The sequence below is a fragment of the Ascaphus truei genome, chromosome 1 (assembly GCF_040206685.1).
Source record: "Ascaphus truei isolate aAscTru1 chromosome 1, aAscTru1.hap1, whole genome shotgun sequence".
NCBI classification, from domain to species: domain Eukaryota; kingdom Metazoa; phylum Chordata; class Amphibia; order Anura; family Ascaphidae; genus Ascaphus; species Ascaphus truei.
In genome coordinates, this window is record NC_134483.1 from 407,893,909 (window position 1) to 407,913,036 (window position 19,128).

At 43.8% G+C, this 19,128-nt stretch overlaps 1 protein-coding gene across 6 annotated transcripts in view; it reads right to left on the reverse strand.

Annotated features, from left to right (window-relative positions):
• The window catches only part of FHIP1A (FHF complex subunit HOOK interacting protein 1A), a 172,025-nt gene that overhangs the window by 102,098 nt on the left and 50,799 nt on the right, over nt 1–19,128 (reverse strand). For 5 of the 6 annotated variants that reach the window (XM_075613548.1, XM_075613537.1, XM_075613559.1 and 2 more), the window contains one exon: nt 390–623. The exons of the other annotated variant lie outside the window; for it this stretch is intronic. In XM_075613548.1, the coding sequence (XP_075469663.1) occupies nt 390–491 (102 nt within the window). In that variant the 5' untranslated portion in view covers nt 492–623. The remainder of the gene's footprint in view (nt 1–389; nt 624–19,128) is intronic. 6 annotated transcript variants of the gene reach the window in all.

Genomic DNA, 19,128 nt, shown 5'->3' on the forward strand with positions numbered 1-19,128 from the left:
AAGGACCCATTTTTGTACAAATCACTTTTACAGAGTCTACTTAGATCATTGTGAAACTATCCATCATTACTTAACTCAATTAGCTGCGGCCATTTAACCGCCAGGACATTTGGCCACCAGGACAGTTTGCCACCGCAGGTAATCTAACCCATTACCCTAAAAACCCTAGCCACTTGCCCCAAAAGCCCTAACCTTCATCTCTTACCCTAAAACTCCTAAATGGATTCCCTTACTCTAGAAACCCCTAACAAGCTAAAACCGTAACCCACACCTCAGCGGCTAAATGGTCGCGGCTAATTGTCACTTTCCGGTACCGACATGGTAGGTTTTATAGAGTCTATGACATGAAAAATCGCCATTTGATTATTCCCATTCCTTAGCCACATTACCTGAGCCCAATGGTTCTTGAACACTATTGTACATGTCTCTGGATCAACTCCCTGCAGGCTAATTCCCTGCTTGTTCTTGCTGGCACTGAGGGTTTGAGACATTGTCTCCTCTTGTCCTGAAGTCTGCTCACTAAGTCATGTCCAACTGGTTTGAGAAATTAGGTTTTGTGCGCTGCTCCTCAAGTCATTCTCTTCTGAAACTATTTTCCTCCGAGCTTTACTTCTGGTGCGATCCTGTAGTTTAAAAACACAGAAACAAAAGAAATATCACGCATTTCATTTGGGCGTTTGGTTTCTGATGCACTTTTAGAGAAATATGTTGATTTTTGCTCACTCATGGTGAAGACCTTGAAGTTTAAGTATGCAAACATTAGGTTACTAAGCAACCATGTATTATGTTAATAGATAATGTGGTATGTCTGTGCAGCAAATAGGAGTGTTCACAGTATTACTTACATTACAAGTTACCAATGCTGTCCCAAATGTAGCATTACCAGTTTTAAACAAGCACACCATTTGGACAGAATTGCTTCATATAAGAAATACATAGAACAGCAGCTGGTTTAAGTTTAGTAAAATCAGCAGTTCATGTTTCAGTGGTGGGAAAAAATAACCCAAGTATAATGAAGCTGTGGTATAAAAATGTCTATACTCAGGGAGACTGCTCCCTGGAGCATGTTTGGTTTAAGTGATTGGATCAGAATGAAGTACATTTTGTTTTTAGAGATGACAAATATATTTAACATTTATGTGACAAGTGTATCTGTGTTAATAATGAAACAAAAAAACATTGAGACGCATTTGAAGTCAGTATTTATCAGTGCACTGGTTTTCAGTTTCCGTGCTCCCTTATGTTGCATTTGTCTCCTACCTGTGGTTTGGCTACTACAAGAAGTGGAACTTTGTGATGATTGATGGGTGGTGTTTTTCTGCTATTTTTTGCTTACTGAAGTAAACTTATTTGATAAAAAGTGTTTCCCAAAGCAAAACCGCAGCACTCCAAAACATCAGGGCTCTCCCCAAGGCCGCTGACAGGGTGGGAGAGCCGGGACAAATGCCATGGGCCCGGGGGCTGTCAGCGGCACGGCCGGTGCTTGAAGTTGAGCCTGGCCAGAGGTTAGGCCCAACTTCTGCTTCCGGGCTTCTAATTGCCGCCGGGCCCCAGTTCTCTTTACAACAATAGTACACTTTTTCGCTCAGGGGCGCACAAACTTTATTTGCTGCGCCCCCTCTGTCTGCTCTCCTCTGTCGATGCGCCCCCTCCCTTACCTCGTATGGGGGAAAGCGCAGGACCTCTGCAACTGCACGCGTCCCCCCCCAAAAAAAATCTCGCGCCCCACAGTTTCGCACCGCTGTATTAGCTTACCAAATTTATGGAAATAAACTGAATGATTAAAGTGCTATTGTATTCATAGAGAAAGCTCCATGTGTTAGGTACTTAACGCAGGGGGTGCGCAAACTGGAGTTTGAGAGGCAGTTATAGAGGTCCCGCATTTAAATAAAATGATGAGGACCACGCGAGGCCTCTATAACACACTAACCTTCCCTTCCAGCGACGCGACATCATGGTAACTCGGCGTCAAATGATGCTGTGGAGTAACGTTACCATGACAATGTAATGTCACATAACCCCATGCGTCATTTGACACCAGGGCCAAGCAGGGGGGGGGGGTGTTGGGCGCGAGGCGCTGAGGAGAGCAGGCAGGGGTGCATACTGTATGGGGAAAAAAGTTTGCGCACCCCTGCCTTAGAGGACATTGAAAACAAATTAGCCTTAGACTTTTCACAACTGAAACAAAAGAGGACAACATTTTATTCGTGGCTCAAAACAGTTGACACCAAAATGTAAAATAATTTATAGTTGAAGGACAACCACAGTGCTACTTTCACAGCACACTGTAACAATGGCAAATGTGGAAATTCTGCTCCGGAAAAATCATGGTGACTAGACACAGTAATGACTACCTGAGAATAAGCCTCAGGCACTAGTGAGGTCATCTCACATTCGGATAACAAAACCACACCCAACTATATACATTCACCTTTTTGGGATGCAGACCATAATAATAAACAATAAATGTTATCAGAACACAACACAAAAGCCTCGGATCACAATACTACTAGATCAAAACAAGAAAAAGAAAAGGAGCACTTAGACAGCAAATCAACATGAAGATTGTATTTAAAAGTACAAAGGCTTCTGAAAAGCATCTCATGTAGTGCTGAAATCGCCACATGCGTTCAAGCTACCAGTGGAATTATAAACATCAAAGAGACCATTAGTACTTGAGCAGAGGATGCAGACTTCAATGACCTAATCCCTAATAAAAAGTCAAAGTAAAACTTCATTGGCTACAACAAAGAGGAAAGAAATAAAGTCCGCCTTTAAAATCATTTAAATGTCAAGGATAAAGCATTATAGTTTAGCAAGCTTTTTATTTTTATTTATTTTTTTCAGCCCTAACGGTGTTTCCCCCACAGTAACAAGGCAGTCCTCTGCCCAATACAGTCTCTGTTCTGCTCTCAGAACTTAGGATGGACCCTGGACCTTCACTACGGGTCAAGGGACCCGGCAGCAATTCTTGCTATTCCCCAGCCCTCTAGCAGGACCGGGGAACAGGTAATCACTCACTCTTCCCTGTAACGGATGCTCATCACAAACAAGACGGGACCGCGAGGCCGAGGTGGAGATGTTAGTGTACACCGACCTCCAGCCGATAGCGCTTCCGGAGTGCAGAGCGATAGTCATATAGCCGGGTCAGGGTTGGAGAAGTCGGATGGTCGTAGAGGGTAGCCGGGGTCCAGGGGCGGAGAATCCAGAAGCAAGCCGACGTCGAGGTAGAGAGAAGTCGGGGGTCCAGGTACAAGCCACAAAGACAAGACAGGATCAAAAATGCACAAGGCAACTGGACATGGCAGCAGAAGCTTGAGGTAAGCACTACGTTCAGGAACGAAAAATTAGGCTCAGCCAATTTGCCAAAGTGCTGGCTGAGCATATAAAGGGCAGGTGACCAATGAGCAGCCAGCAAGCAGCTGCCACAGATTAGTATGAACCGCCTACTCGGTAGCAAGCGCCCAATGGTAGAACGGAGGCGGAGTGAGCCGCAGGTGATCCTGGGTTAGTGTGGAGTCAATGATTAACCCCTTGCGTGCTCTTCATGACGCGGCACTGGTGCGTAGTTTCCGGTGGGTGTGATGTGTCACCTGTGTCGTCACGGGATGTGGGGCGGGGCCTAAGCCCAAACCTGGAGGCATCCCTGTCCGATGGTGCGGCGCCTGTGGGTAGCTTCCCTGGTCTGCAGCACATCACCTGTGTTGTCAAGGGACCTGTCGCCGATCCTCACACGCCCTTAGGGAAGAGGACCAGGACTGCCAGTGCAGAGCAGTCCAGTGTGATACCTTGTCTGTCTCACGGTAGAGACACACTAATGAATTTGGGGTTGCAACTCCCTTAAGTACAGTAGGGGGAAGGTACTAGGTCTGAACCCAGGATTAGCAGCACTCAGACCTAATCCCACCTCCTTCCCTGTCACTCAAGGGAATGCCTGTGTGGGGAAACCCCATGATTGGCACTGGCATTGCCTGATCTTACCAGGACTTGCATGCCAGCGAGGGCAGAATGGTAGCCAGAAACCAGCCATGGCTACACAGCTATCCAAAAAAATTGATAACTAGTAAAAAAATTAATATTATAGTAATAAATTCCTTATTACATATAAAATATAAAATGCATGAGGCGAAAATATGGTTGTGTACAACAATAAATAATAATAGCATCTTCTTGTATAGCGCTGCTAGTTTTACACAGCGCTTTAGAGACATTTTGCAGGCACAGGTCCGTGTCCCGTGGAGCTTACAATCTGTTTTTGGTGCCTGAGGCACAGGGAGATAATGTGACTTGCCTTCAAACTCAGTGCCAGTCAGTGTTGTTACTCACTGAGCCACTCCTCCCTGGTATGTACAGTATGTACAGTATGTACAAGTACATTTGAAGAACAACTTTGAGATTTGGAAAGCTCCATATCTGTGATCCTATCTATGAAGAACTCTGACCGTTAATCGCCTGAAAGGTAACAAACAATGACAAATTCTCTAACCCATGGGTGCGCAAATCTTTCCCCATTCACATCCCTGCCTGCTCTCCTCTGCACCTCACCCCTCCCACCCCGGCGTCAAATGACCTCATGTGTCTCATGGCTCATGTGACATCACGTTGTCATGGTACGTTGTAACGTGACTCCGATGATGCGTCGCTGGAAAGCATGTGTGTTATAGAGGCCTTGCGCGGTCCCCCGGCATTTAAATGCCTGGGGGAGAGCGCGGGACCGCTATAACTTCCCAACAGAAAATCTAGCGCCCGCCAGTTTGCGCTCCCCTGTTTGCGCTCCCCTGCTCTAACCTACAATCTACATTCTTCCTGCTCCTCACCAGGAAATATCATGTTGGGGCCAGGAAATAAATATTTATTTATAAAATGTTTTACCATATAGCCTGGGGCACTGGGCTACAAATGCAATTAGGAATGTATCTGTCTACAAATCAATGTTATTTGTTGGTTTGCCATTTTTCTCTGCAACATCCCGCATAATTGAATCAGCCTCTACATATAGAACATATAATGGAGGTTATTCATTAAACGGTAACAGAGCCAACCAGCAATAGGAGCTTCCGTTCAACAGTGCTACGATTAGGGCATGCTCAATTTAATGACTAACCCCCAATAGATCCATATCTTGATAAGTGACATATCGAGGAAGGAAGTCCCCCACTCATTCCTTGCACTGATGGCCTAAGAGAGAGTGGAGTCTTACTTGCAGAAATTAGAATGTATTCATGAAGTTAATTGAAGGTTTAGAACACCTCAAATTAAATTATTTATCGGCTTAGATCTTTGGACCTTTTCTGGGTCTCAAGTTGTTGCTATAAAACATTGTTGCCTAAATTGTTTTGGAACTGGTATGTGAACTGGTAAACAATTTTGAAAATTAAACTTAAATCTGCATCCACAAGAGAGTAAAAATATGTTCATATTTTAAAAAGTGCAAGAAATATGGTACATTTTACAAGGAACCATAAATAAAGGAAACATATTACAGCAGGGCACCGCTTCTCGGCGATCCGCCGGCACCAAGAAGGGGGCAGCCATGTTGGATCCTAAGTCGCGCATGCGCAGAACGGGCTGTTGTGCCTGGCGCGCATGCGCAGACCGTAGCTTGCGCGTGCAGACCATAGGTCGCGCATGCGCAGAACGGCGGAAAATGCCGGTTTGCGCATGCGCAGAACTGAAAATTGCCGAATCCGCTTTCCGGTGATTTTCACTATACGGCGGGCCCCTGGAACAAAACCCGCCGTATACCCGGGGCCCTCCTGTACAATTCTATACGGCGCCATAAAGCAATTCTCAAAAAAAAGAGGTTTAAATAGGCCATGACAGGAAGCAAGTGACCAGCGAAGCTCACATCACATCATCAAGGTTATGATATAAAAGTCACAGAATTAGCTTTATTACACCTCCATTACTGTTTTATATAATACAGCAGCTTCTCTCACTAAACTATACAGAGAGAAGAGAGAGAAGAGAGAGAAGAGAGAGAAGAGAGAGAAGAGAGAGAGGGAGAGAATCTGTGAAATAAATAAATACAATTATTTGCAGAGAACGGACACGGTTTGACAATTGAACTTTGACATTCCCCTGAAAGTTTGAGCCCAACTTCGTTAGAAATTTTTGAATTCGAGATAAATTTGGGCCGAAACACAAGAAAGCTGTTCGGATTAGTTTTTTTGTTGCTTTTCAATTGTTTGGTCTTTCTGTTAAAAACAGGTCTAACGTTTCTGAAGCACCCACAAACCTTTGCAAAAAGTTTGAAAACGTTTGGCAAAATGTAAAAAAAACAAAACAAAAGTTTCCAAATGTTTTCCATAGTTTTGGCAAAATAAAAAAACACAAAAAATGTGAAAAACAAAACGAGGCAAAGCACCCACCCTTATTGTTTGCAACATGTAGTGTTTAAAGCTGAAGCATTTGAGTGTCACACCGGTGATGTTTACATTTATGAAAAAAAAGTCCTCTTAATATTCCTACATTTGTACAAAATCAAAATGTATTATCCCATTAAAGAATGCATGTCTAAAAATCTTATTGAAGTGAAATTCCTGTGCAGTATTTCGGTGCCAACCTAAGGCACCTTGTGGAGTTTTAGATTGAGACAAACCGTGGGAGTATAAATATATCATGCAGAAATATTTCCACAAACCCAATCAATTTAGATATAAACCCTGAGAGAGGGAGTGTAGCCGAGTCATAAGTGGTTCACTAAAGGTCTGTGGGGATAAAGGAAAATTAAACTAACACTACAATTGTGCTCCCTCACGTCATATTTAATGTACGCTGAAGAACGTTTGTTTGTTTCAAGTATCAGCCGTTTCCACAGATATTAGCATAGTGGGTGTAGAGCTGACAGCAACACTGCCTTCTGCTCCTATTGGTTAGAGCCTTTCCGTGAATGAGCAACTAGGTGAATATATATCATAAGTATAAATATTAATGCTATATTTAATGTATGTATATATGCTCTATAGTTTATACTTAAAATAGCTTGCATAAATGTGTATTACCATGAATTGACACGGAGCCCCATTCACTGGAATGGTGCAGAGATCGAAAGCAAGGGAAAGACAACTTCACAACATTAAGTCTGTATAATATATCGACACACACATTACATGTCCTTTTTAAAGTCATCCATTCTCACTGTCAGAAAGGTCGTCAATTTGCTGCAAACTCCTCTGGCAGCAAAAGGTTTCAACACTTGTAAAAGGTGCGTCTGAAAAATTCAGCTGCCAGACTGATTAGCACAGGGTTTAAAGGGTTATGGGGGTTGCCATTTTTGGCCATTGAGTTTCCTTTACAAACAAAAAATGAAACATCATGACAATTAACAATGTAATCACAGATTTTGCCAAAGAGATAAGGGAGGACTGTAAATCCCCTCCCAAAAGCTTTTGTTTAGCATTGGAAAATTAAATGTTTCAAAATGTGTACTAGTAAAGGTTCCCCTTCATATAAAAGGTTCCCTATACATATTTCATTAGCTCCATTTAGTGCTGGGTGAGGCTGCCCTTTAATGGGGGAAATCCAGGTTGACTAGATGATACACCTAGTCAAAGTACGTAAATATTACCCTAGAAATGTTTGTCAATATTTGTATTCCGTTTTATTGTACTTATTTCTTACAGTCTCTTCCTGGAAAGCCTTTGTAGTGATCCCAGTGGCCACAATTGTATTCTTTTCAGAAGCTACAAAAAAAACCATTAAAATCCCTTTTTGTACCAGGAACCGATGGATCCCCGGAGGTCAGGCGAGCGCTCCGTGGGATCCTCCAGCTCAGGTAAAAAACAAAAAATATTTTTTTGGGGGGTAATTGCTGCTTTAATTTTGTCCTACAGTGTTTGAGACTGCACCTTAATGATAAATTAGCAGTTTGGTCCTGTTGCGAAAGACGTACAAAATGACAAACTCAATTTTGTATGGAAAACATGGTGGGAGAATGCCTGAAGGTAATTTCCATCAACGTAACATGTGGTTAATAATGTACAATGAAAATTATTATTATAGGGTACTTTAAAAAAAAAAAAAAAAGCGTTAACCTCAAGAATTGTTCAGATCCTTTGGATTACCTTGGGATTTTTGGAATTGTATGGATACTGATAGGCTGCCGTTTGTCTTCTCCTTGGAGCACCCAGTAACCTTGTTTTAGTTATATTTTATTTCTGGTGTGCACTACCAACCCTCTAATTAGTTATTTACAATGTACAAACAGCACCCAGGGCCCTAATAACATGCATATACTGACGAGTATCCGAACACTTGCCTTTGAAAATCTGGGGCAATACACCAGTAATGCTGCAACATTTCTGTGACATTTCTGCAGACAGACTAATGGCCCATCAGATTAACACAGCCGGGGTCCCTGGCAGTCCCATTCAAACTGTGTAGATTTAGCTTTTTCACTCACACAGGGGCCTATTTACTAACCACTATTACTCCAGAAGACACCTCCAGATGCTGGAAGACACCATATGGCTGCTTTAGCTCTCCCTTATTCAGGCCTTTCCAGACCTCCAGCTCAAGTGCTCTTCTAACAGGGAGCATATATTAATGCCCGGCTCCATGGGGTTTTATTATTCAACTGCAATAGTGCCGATCATGGCACCATTGCACAGAAAATACTATTGATAGAAACCAATAGAGAGTTTCTGTGCAATATTGCCCCTATATACGGCACCTCATTTCTCTTGCTATACCCCTTCTGCACTCTCTACTCTGCACAAGTATGTGTCCTCTTGTCTTTACTCCACCTATGGTTCTGTTTGTCTAAGCTTATAGCATTCCCTCTTGCAGCACCCCATCTCTCAAAAGCCTTCCAACCTCTAATCATCAGGCTCCTTATTTCCCCATCTTAAAAACCCAACTAAAATCCCACCTTCTAGAGAAAGTCTTCTAGCAGAATTGTCACCACTCGCTCAAATGCCTGTGCTAATGACACTTAATAACATACCCTAGATCCGCAGCTTCTCTTCCATTACACAGACTGGCATACTGTACCATTTGTCATCCTAGGATATCCTACTGTATTTGTTTGTTTTCTACGAATAGGCAGGGACTCCCTTCTCACATATCAATGTCTAGCATTCACCCTTGTATTGAACCGGGACAATTTGTTTAGTAAATGTGTACATCTGATTATGTTATCATTGGCTGCAGAGTACTAAACACCCCAAAAACAAGCAGACCCCATTCAGAGTGCCCACTGTAAATTAAAAATATGGAAACGTTTTCAAAATATTTTATAAGAACATAAAATCACTTAGTTTGGTCCTTCATAAGGCTTTAAAAACAGAATTGCATTTCATCAGTGCAGGTTACCTCCTCTGGGTTTTTCAGTGTAACGTGTTCTTATTAACATCCCCTCTCCGGTTTGCTAATTAATTAGTAGGCAGGTGATACAGTTCACACTTTACCTCTGCCAAGCCGTCTGACGAATCCCCTTTACTGCACAGATAACCATTTCTTGCAGCTAATGCAAGAAACTGTATGAGTGTTGGGCACTTACTAATTTGCTTCCCTTACATCTTCTGGCTGTGACCACATGTATAGTGGAGCTTTGCCTGCTGGCATTCAGCAGGAATGCATTGTAGGTTCTCAGTACCTGCTGCACCAGGCATTTGTACACGCAGGCTAGTGAGACAAAGCAACTGTAACCATGGGGTTGTGGTTCATGGCGGCCTACAGAGATATTAATTATAGTTTCCCTGTGCCAAGTGTAGCCAGGTACCCCATCGGACTCCCCGTGTTCCGGTTCCCCCCCCCCCCTACCTTCAGAGTGCAGGCAGGGCAAATAGAGTTGCTGGTGGTTCTCGTCCCAGGGCGCCGCCATGTTAGCTGTGTGCAAGCACGAGCGCAGAGTCAGGCATGCGCAGAAGAGGCAGGGCCAGTGAAGAGCCCAGGAAGGTTGCGCATGAGCAGGGCAAGGTCGCGGCGGCCATTAGAATCGCTCAGGCACAGTGCCCTAGGTGCACGTGGCCGCAATGTTAATCAAGTAACCCAAGGACTGCAACTCCCATGATGCTCCGGGAGGAAGCTGCCTGGTGACTTACAAGAGCCAATAGGATGGCTGGATTGCTTCTGAAGGAAGGAAAGACTATTGCCTGCTGGGAGAGGAAGCAGTCAGTGAAGATCAGGTGCCTGAAGCTGCAGGTTTGATCCACGGAGCAGTGCTCCAGGGATTAGGCCATAGGTAAATCCCCAGGGCACAGTTAGTTCCCTGAGTCACTGTAGAGGGGCTGAGAGTGCTGTTTTAGGGAAGGCCTTAATGCAGGGACCTTTTCATATAGCTTGAGAGAGGTTATGCTGCAGGACATTGCCTGATTACCAGTGCAGCCTGAGTGCTGGTGTGGTATCTGATCCATAGCAGAGACAGTGTGCAGTGGATCTCCGCGTGTTCATTCATTTCTTCAGAGAGCAGTGCAGTGCGGCATGGGATCACGTGGCGGTGTTGCAGAGTCATCAAGTATTCTCCTGGTTAGGACCATAACCAGGGAGGTATTATATTAAAGTGCACCAACGTGCCCCAACACAGGGAAGCGCTGTCCCTCACACACACACTGATTTCCTAGCTGGTGGACACTAAGAGGTTAAGTGCCCTGGCACAGTGGTGCATCAGGGACTAAAGTGATACAGGACTGATTCCAAGCACACACTCAGTTCTGTATGTGTGATGATATAAATGCTGTGTTTGGAGAGAAATGCTATGTTGGTTATGTGCTAAGGATTATTATGCTCATCAGTAAATACTATTTATCCAATCACGTGTGGTATTACATATGTGGATTCTGATAAGGGAACACTCCCACTACGTTGGGATCCCTCATTAGTGGAGGCGCTGCACCGAGTGTAAGTATATACCCCAGGCTCCCAGTGGCGGAGGCTCAGGACTCAGGTTAGCCTCACAGGTGAACGCAGTACCAGTAGTGCCGTACCCCAGGGGTACACCCGCTACATAAGTGAAATTGAATGGGTCTGGACTAATTACAGACAACCGTGATCTACAGACCCAATACAGGTTTCGAGTATAACAAGGAGGGGTTGGGGGTTGTATGTGAGGAATGTGAGAGAGGGAGCATTTTATGAGGTTATGGTCAGAAAGCAGGATTGAGAATTTGGATAAGGAACAGTTTTTCATAGAGACGAGATCCAGGAAGTGGCCATGGAGGAAATGAGCGAGAGGAAGGCCGCCATAGACTAGAGCTGGTTAAGTATGTGGTTTAGCGTTACACCTTCTGGTCGTCTCTCAAGAACACATATCAGCATAACAGGAACCTGTTATTTCCCGAACCATGTTGTATGTGGGACATGCATGTAAACTGAACAATACACAGTGTTGTCGAGTCTGCAGCCATTACACAACTGAATTGTAAACACAAGACACGCAAGGAACACCCTAGCATCTAACATGCTGCTACTCCTTTTTAAAGACACAGTTACATATACTACAGAGCTGCCTCCAGGGCAGAGTCAGAGTGGGAGAGCCAAGCTTCAGTTAGTGCAAAGAGGTAAAGAGAGCGACAGAAGAGCAGGTCATGTACAGCTAGTATGTATAGGTTTTTGTAGGAGCTCAAATGCCTTGTCCCTAAATGTCCATTCATGTATACAGAGGTAACCATACAGGGGACATATAAATGGTTAAGGATGCAGTTCTCAAGTTCCAATGTCACATATATTGACACATTGATCCCCGGAAATTTTTGGTGAGGGCGTCATCAATTCTCCTCTCCTTGGGGAGTTCCATAAAATATAAGAGTACTCACTGTTCCCCTGCAGGTCCTCAGGCGTGCAACCGCGTTCGGAATCCAAGAGTATAAAAAATGTAGTGTGTGGTGCACAGCGGCAAGAAGCAGGTCATGTGGCAATAAAAAAGGATTTATTCAAGCTGCATTAGAAAATGGTAGAGAGTACAACACTCCTACGCGTTTCGTGCTATGCGGCACTCTATCAAGGAGTACACTACATTTTTGATACTCATGTACAGCTAGTATTATGGCAGGCATATGCTTATAGGAGTCCATGTTAATATGGACATGAAGGACGACACTGAGCTCGTTTACATGCCATTTCCCAGAATCCCTGGCTGCAGTGGAAGCACTGTATGCTAGGATATAATGGGGGAAAGCAGGGTTGTAGACCTGTCTGAGACATGTCAATGTGCTCACAAGTGACATTTGTATTTGCTGTTAGAGAGAGCATGCGAAAGAGCACATGTAAGATAAAGAAGCAGAGGGTGAGCAGGGGATAGATATCGGGTTGGGAAACTTTTAGATGTCACAAATGAGAATGTTGGTAGTTGAGATGTAGCTTTTAATTAACTTTTAATTGCATGATTTAGCACAGGGATGCGCAAAGGGGGGGCGAGGCGGCTGCAGAGGTCATGCGCTCTCCCCCAGGGCACTTAAATTAAATGCCGGGGGGACCGCACGAGGCCTCTGCAGCTTCTCCTACCTGATCTTTGGTGGCACGTCGCTATGGTAACAGGCGTCAAATGACGCCGTGGGTCACGTGATGTCGCGTTGCCATGCCGGAGCCGAGGTTAAAAACTTTGCGCACCCCTGATTTAGCACATTAAATTATATCTCAGGTCTCCGAATTAGGTGTAACTATAACATCTTGGACTCCTTATGCAATGTTTAGTGAGATAAATGAATACAAAAAAATTATGTATCGCTATCGAATGTGTGCTCCAAATATTCCCAGATGTGTTTCGTCATTGAGAAGAACAAGTCCAACAGAGTTTTTAGAGCAATTACTAAGTAGCAGTAAATGCTTCACACACCGTAAAATCCATATAGTTAAATCTATGAAATGTATCCCCAGAGCAAAGGGAAAAAACACAATTGGACAGCTCCAGTATTACCTGACACTGTCTAAATTATTAAAGTGTGATTGTACAGTAACTACAGAAATGATTGTATTCATTACAACCAGACCTTGCATCACTATTGTTCAGGTGTCTGACAGCTGATCACAAAAAGAAAACAAATATAATAATAATAATAATACTATACAAACACAAGCGCGCTTACCTAAACGAAAAACAAGGAAATTCGTTTCAAATTTCTACCTTTGTGTGTTCACGGAAGTTGCATAGAGGTTTACAGAACAAGAGATTCATTATTTCCAATAGAAGCTAGATACAGTATATAAAATGATGTACTTCTCACCTTCTAGTACCTCATTTTCACTCACATATGAAGAAAAACATTATGAAAGCAGTTATTGTAAGTGTGACCATTCTGAAATACACTATATTCATTAATCCCCTCAGAGGATCTTTAGTAATTCAGGTGAAAAATGCGGCAATTGAAATGCTGCGACAATGATTATATAGGCAGCTGTGTAGTACATTTGTTTTACTTTAATTTCTTATCTACTGTAACAGTTAGGGCACTTTTAATTGCTGCAAAATATTGAAAAGCCATGAGCTTTCATAAGAACCCTTCAATACGGAAGGGCTTAAAAGTGTAATCCTTCAAAGAACTGTTCAAGAGCAAATTACAAAAACACTCCGATTTTCATTCTTTTATCGTTTTAAATGGTTTCTCATAAAAAGTTTTTTTTTTTTTTTTAAAAAGCCTGTGGAGTGAGCGTTAGATCATAAAAACAAGAAAGGCAAGAATCTCTATAGAGGATATCAGGGGGTTTGTTAAACCTGCAGGTACCCCCATATTGATCTTTTCTTTTACCCTTGCATGAACTGGGGGGGTGGGAGAGGTCTCCCCAAGCTCATTCATAGTCCCCTGATATCCAGAGTTCCCCTGGTTCCCATATATGTAATTCTTAATTTTTTTTCACTTCAATTTTTATTGATTTCCAAGCAGTGTTATACAGACATAAAACGAGAAGTTATTTTTTTAATCTGGTTTTGACACAAAAATATTATAAACATGGCCACGGGGTCATCAACAGAAAACAACCTCATACAGTAGGCTCTTTAATCGGCTGGTGTGTCGAGACCACACCACACCACCATTTTCTGTCTGATGGGCACATATTCTGCCCAGTGCCAGAGCAAGGAAGCTGGGGAGTCCGTGGACAATCGGACACCACAAAGGGGCTCGGAAAGGCTCCTGGTTAGGTAACTTTTTTTTTTTTAATAAATCACACAGCAGTGTACAATTGTGCTTTAAAAAACATATATAAAGAAAAAAGTGAAAAAAGGGCTTTATAAATCTAAAAATAAATCACACAATAGTGATTAGATGACTAGATACATTTATTAACAGTAGTCTGCATATTATTTGATCATTTGTTTATAGTATAGCTGAATAAGTTTGGGTACTGTAGAAAAATAGAAGCACAACACCACTTCTATGGTGCAGACACCTTTAATAGTACAAACAATAAAAAAATAAAATAGTAGAAAACACAAGTGCACTTTCTACTATTTTTTTTTTTATTTCAAAACATTTTATTTAAGTTTCTCAACATAACACTATAACATAAATAAAACTGTTAATGCAGAAAGGCAATAATAATGGTAAAAAAACCAACACAAGGGTATACATGCAAACATTGGCCAAATTGTACATGTATAAATATAAATAGTGATTTGAGTGGACAGATTTGGAATTACAATGGTGTTGAATTTCAACTAGATTCAGTAGAGTTCCGTCTCTAGCCATGTTCTCCACCGACTCGTTTTAGAGGGGGAGGGGGCCTAATAGACCACCCAGCCCCGCATGGCCATTTGGCTAGATCACTCTGTTTAGCTCAACTCAACTCAGCTCAGCTTTCCAGCCATGGATCCCAGATTCTGTCAAATTTATTAGTGGAGGGTGTCAAAACAGCAGTTAGGTTTGGGAGAAGGAGCGGCTCAGTGAGTAAAGACACGGACTGGCACGGAGTTTGAAGCAGGGGAACCTGGTTACATTCCCGGTGTTGGCTCCTTGTCACCATCTCCCTGTACTTCTCCATATAACCATGGTGATGGAGTGTTTTCTGCTGCTTCCATTCCTAGGCATATTTTGGTAATCAGACCACTCTTATAGGTCCCTTTTCTACAAAGCGACTCAAAAGTCGGAAATTCGAGTTTCTTAGAGACTTTGTACAGAAAGTGCCTGATTTGCAGATACTTGGTGAAGATCTGGAGCATTGCATTTGACCCGGAGGTCTTTAATACTCAACTTCCCACTGCATAGGAAGTCTGCGATCATTTAGATATTTTTCTTCTTAAATTGGTTGAAAAGTTTTGTATCGCATCCTGGGGAAAATTAATGTTATCGAAAAGAGGGGTAAATTGGGATACGGGCGATGAGAGTTTGATGTTCTCTTTTGTTTTGGAACAGATATTCCAGGTGCCTTTCACTGGCCCTAACTCAAATGTTTTTATGCCCGGCTTTTTTCCTCGGGAACCCAGAGAGACAGTGGCAGAGGGAATGCCTTTGAGTATTGAGATTCAATAGCTAACTAGCAGTATTGGTTTGGGTTGCCATTCCAGACTACCACTTGCCTGAGCTGAGCGGCTTGATAATATTTCCTACCATTTATTTTTTATTGTTTGTTTTATTAAAGATGTCTGCACCACAGAAGTGGTGTTGTGCTTCTCTATTTTTCTACAGTACCCAAAGTCCTACAAGATATGGAAATATTCTTGAAAGAGAAGATGCCAATCTTTAGTGGACATTTGAAAGCCTTCTTATCCTACATCTCGGAGCACATATGGGGTATTCTGTGTAGTCGAGTACTTTTCACATTTAGGTACAGTAGATTTAAATAAGGTACAAGGTTACTTTGACTAGATATATGTAACGGGTTTCCCCCCCCCCAATCGCAGATATGGTGTGGGTGCGGAGAACATACGTGTTACCAGGTGTGGGTGGTGCGTTACCTGTTGGCTCACAGGAGGGCTGAGCTTCCGCCGCGGGGAACCTGGGGCAATTACAATACTATGGACAACCACTTACAATAGGTGCAGCGCCTCCACCTGCGATGGCTCCCAGCAGAGGGGGAGTGGTTCCTCGCAGGACAACACAATAATCACATACACGGGGAGATATATTAACGAGTGACTTTACTAACAAGCAATATAACATATCACGGCAATACCTTTATATAACCTGTGTCCCTCTCTAGAGGAGACACCTACTGTGTCGCGCAGGACGCTTCCCCAACACCAGGTGATCCCACCCAATGTCCAAAGAACCCCACCCAATGTCCCGCACTTTTGCAGAGAGTCAGTGGGTGACTGCGCAGTCACAGTTACACTAAGGGCCCGTTGGTGCACTTAGAACTGTAGATACCTGCCGAGCACTCCGGTGCTCGGATCAGCAACGCTTCACACAGGGTCAGACGTGCGATGAACCCGTCTGATCCTATCCTGCCGATATTCTCTGTGACCCCAACGTGGGTCCGAACTCCTTCACTGGAACCGCAGCATCCGCTGTGTCCCTCACTAACACAATAGCAACATGACACATACTGCACTATAGGCGTCCCTATAACACAGCATCCTTAAGTGGCTTAAGGGTCAACTTCTAGGGCATTCGGGGTTGCCTATCCTATATAGGTAGGTCTTGTACCCACCCTACTCATAATACGGGCCCTGGGCCATGGCTCCCCGGATTGGTTACCGCTATGAACCCCCCAGTTGCCTCGTACTACGCGCAACGCCGCCCTTGGGCAATGGCTCCCCGGATTGGTTACCGCTATGAACCCCCCCAGTTGCCTCGCCACTTGCAACACGGACCCTGGGCTATGGCTCCCCGGACTGGTTACCGCTATGAACCCCCAGCTGTCTCGTGCCACTTACTTCACCTAAACGCCTGCCGCAACGCTCTGCAGACTAACACTCGGCCCCCCCTGTCCCTTACTATTCCTCAGCTCTAACTACCATGAGTGACAGGGTCCCTCTCTGAGACTATCCCTGGCAACACTCACTAACCTGGGGGAATAAGGGCTAACTTGGACCTTAGGGCCGCTGGCCTAGTGCAGGGAGTCCCCGGCTCCTGCACCCTACCTCCTTCCTTGGGCTCCTGACTCTGACTGACTCGCAGGCTCTCTGCCCGCGAAATGTATCCACTTGCTCTCCTGACTATCCTGCAGCCCTATTGGCTCCTATGAGGCACCTGGTGCCTCCCTCGCTAAGCACTATGGGAATTGTAGTCCCTGGGCGCCTGTAATAACATTGGGGCCGCGTGCGTGCCTTTCCTACACCTGCACTAACCCCTAATGGCCGCCGCAATCTCTCCCTACCTCTCGCGCGACTCTCCTGGCTGGCTCCTACACTCGCGCGATCACTGCGCATGCGCGAGTGGTGGAGTAATGGCGGCGCTCTCTTCGCCGGCCGCCGGGACCTTAGAGACGCGACCGCGGCCTTAGCAACGGCCCGATCGCGTCCCCGGCAACCGGCCCGCTCGCGGAGACAGAGCACCGCTCCCTGCAACGGCCCCCCCCCCTGGGATGGCCGTCGGGTCTGCCGCTGGCCTCCGGCAGCACCCGGCATCTCTCCTGGCCACGGAGGCTCCCTAGGAGGTCGAAAGGGGAAACAGGTGACCTGGCTACATATATAACTGTCTAACCAATAAAATGCACCTAAAATAAGAATTCAAAACATTTCTAAACAAAGATAATAAATAAGACAACGAATTAACAAATCAGTTATGAAGTTGTGAGATGCAAGGAGGGTCCTATGAACCTCAAGCCCAAGAGTTGTGTACATCATTTTTGAAATGTCATACCGTAATATAGAGCTACAGTATGCGACTTTGTGAAGAGCCAGCCTACGCCTGGAAATATTTTTAGTTCCAGCCATAAAACCACAACACCTTTCTAAAAGCATTACTATACGATGTTGATTTGCTGTGAAAGTGACTGCTTGAAAGTGGCAAGGAACACTGTAGCTTATGGCAGTTCTAAGCAACTTAAAATAATAGCCTTTAAATAATTGTTTTGGAATGGAGTGCTAGAACATGTAAAAAGAAAGCTGAGCATAGCCCCAGATAAACAACCTGTCTGTTCTCTTCTGTTTGTACCTTGCACATTTTCTAGAATGTGTCAAGCCACTTGTACGTTGTAATTACACACCAATTTGGCTGCAATTCGACTAAAGAATGCCACGCTAGCATGTTCAGACAATTCAAAAAGAAAACTCATTGGTAAGGTACAGTACAGGAGGTTTGGTCACGTCGCTGCCAACTTTTTAATGTACAGTAGGACAGCAAATCTCTCCAACTGCTGTCACCCACTGGGAGAACTGGGATCATGCTTTGATATGATAATATGCCTGTGATGTAGGGTGTGTGTGCCTTGAGCAAAGGCGCAGTGGAAGAAGAGATGTTTCCGCAGAACAAGGCATGCATAATGAATTAATTAACCCCTATGTTGCAAGAGGAACGTGCAATACATTTTATCATAGTGTTACAAGCCGATAGTGCCCTAAAAGATAAAAGCAACACTTCTTTATATAAAAGAGATCGGTTACATAGCACTAAAAAGGAAAATATTTAAAGGCAGGACTAGCCCATTTGGCCGTCTATAAATATGGTGTCAAGCGGTTAACCCATGAGTAGTTCATACCATTGTGTTAACAACTTTGAGCCACATGGATTAGAAAGGATTGATTTTAATACAGCTTGCCATCCAGTCATTGGGATATCATCAAATAGGTTCACCTTTAGAATTTGCACAGCCGTTACAGGATATTTATAAATGCCATTTTCCACAAACTCCTGTAGTATATTTAGTTTTTTGGCATCTGCAGAGTTGTACAGGAACATTATCACCGATCATGTGGTAATCGATGAGGGGAAGGTGTGAAGTCATGTTATTGCAAATAGCACAGTCCAAGTTGAAGGTAGAACCATTCAGAGTGATAATCATATTGCTGCTGGATTACCCATTCCAGATCCAGAACAAGCTCTGGCACAGGGTGCATCATAACTGATCTCTACATCAAGTTTGTAAGCATACCCTGTAAAAACAACATCTTAACAAGACCTGCCTATCCTTTAGAAATTCGTCTAACGTTCACTTAATGATTTGAAAGTAACTACTGCCTTTGGAAGCAAATGTCTTTGTCAAAAAGGTGTAAGACTAACCTCTTATTCTCCTGCCAATGTTGCTTGATATGCTGTAAAGCGGCTTCCTCATGCCAAAGAAGATTCTAGCCCCATTCATCATCTCTGGCAG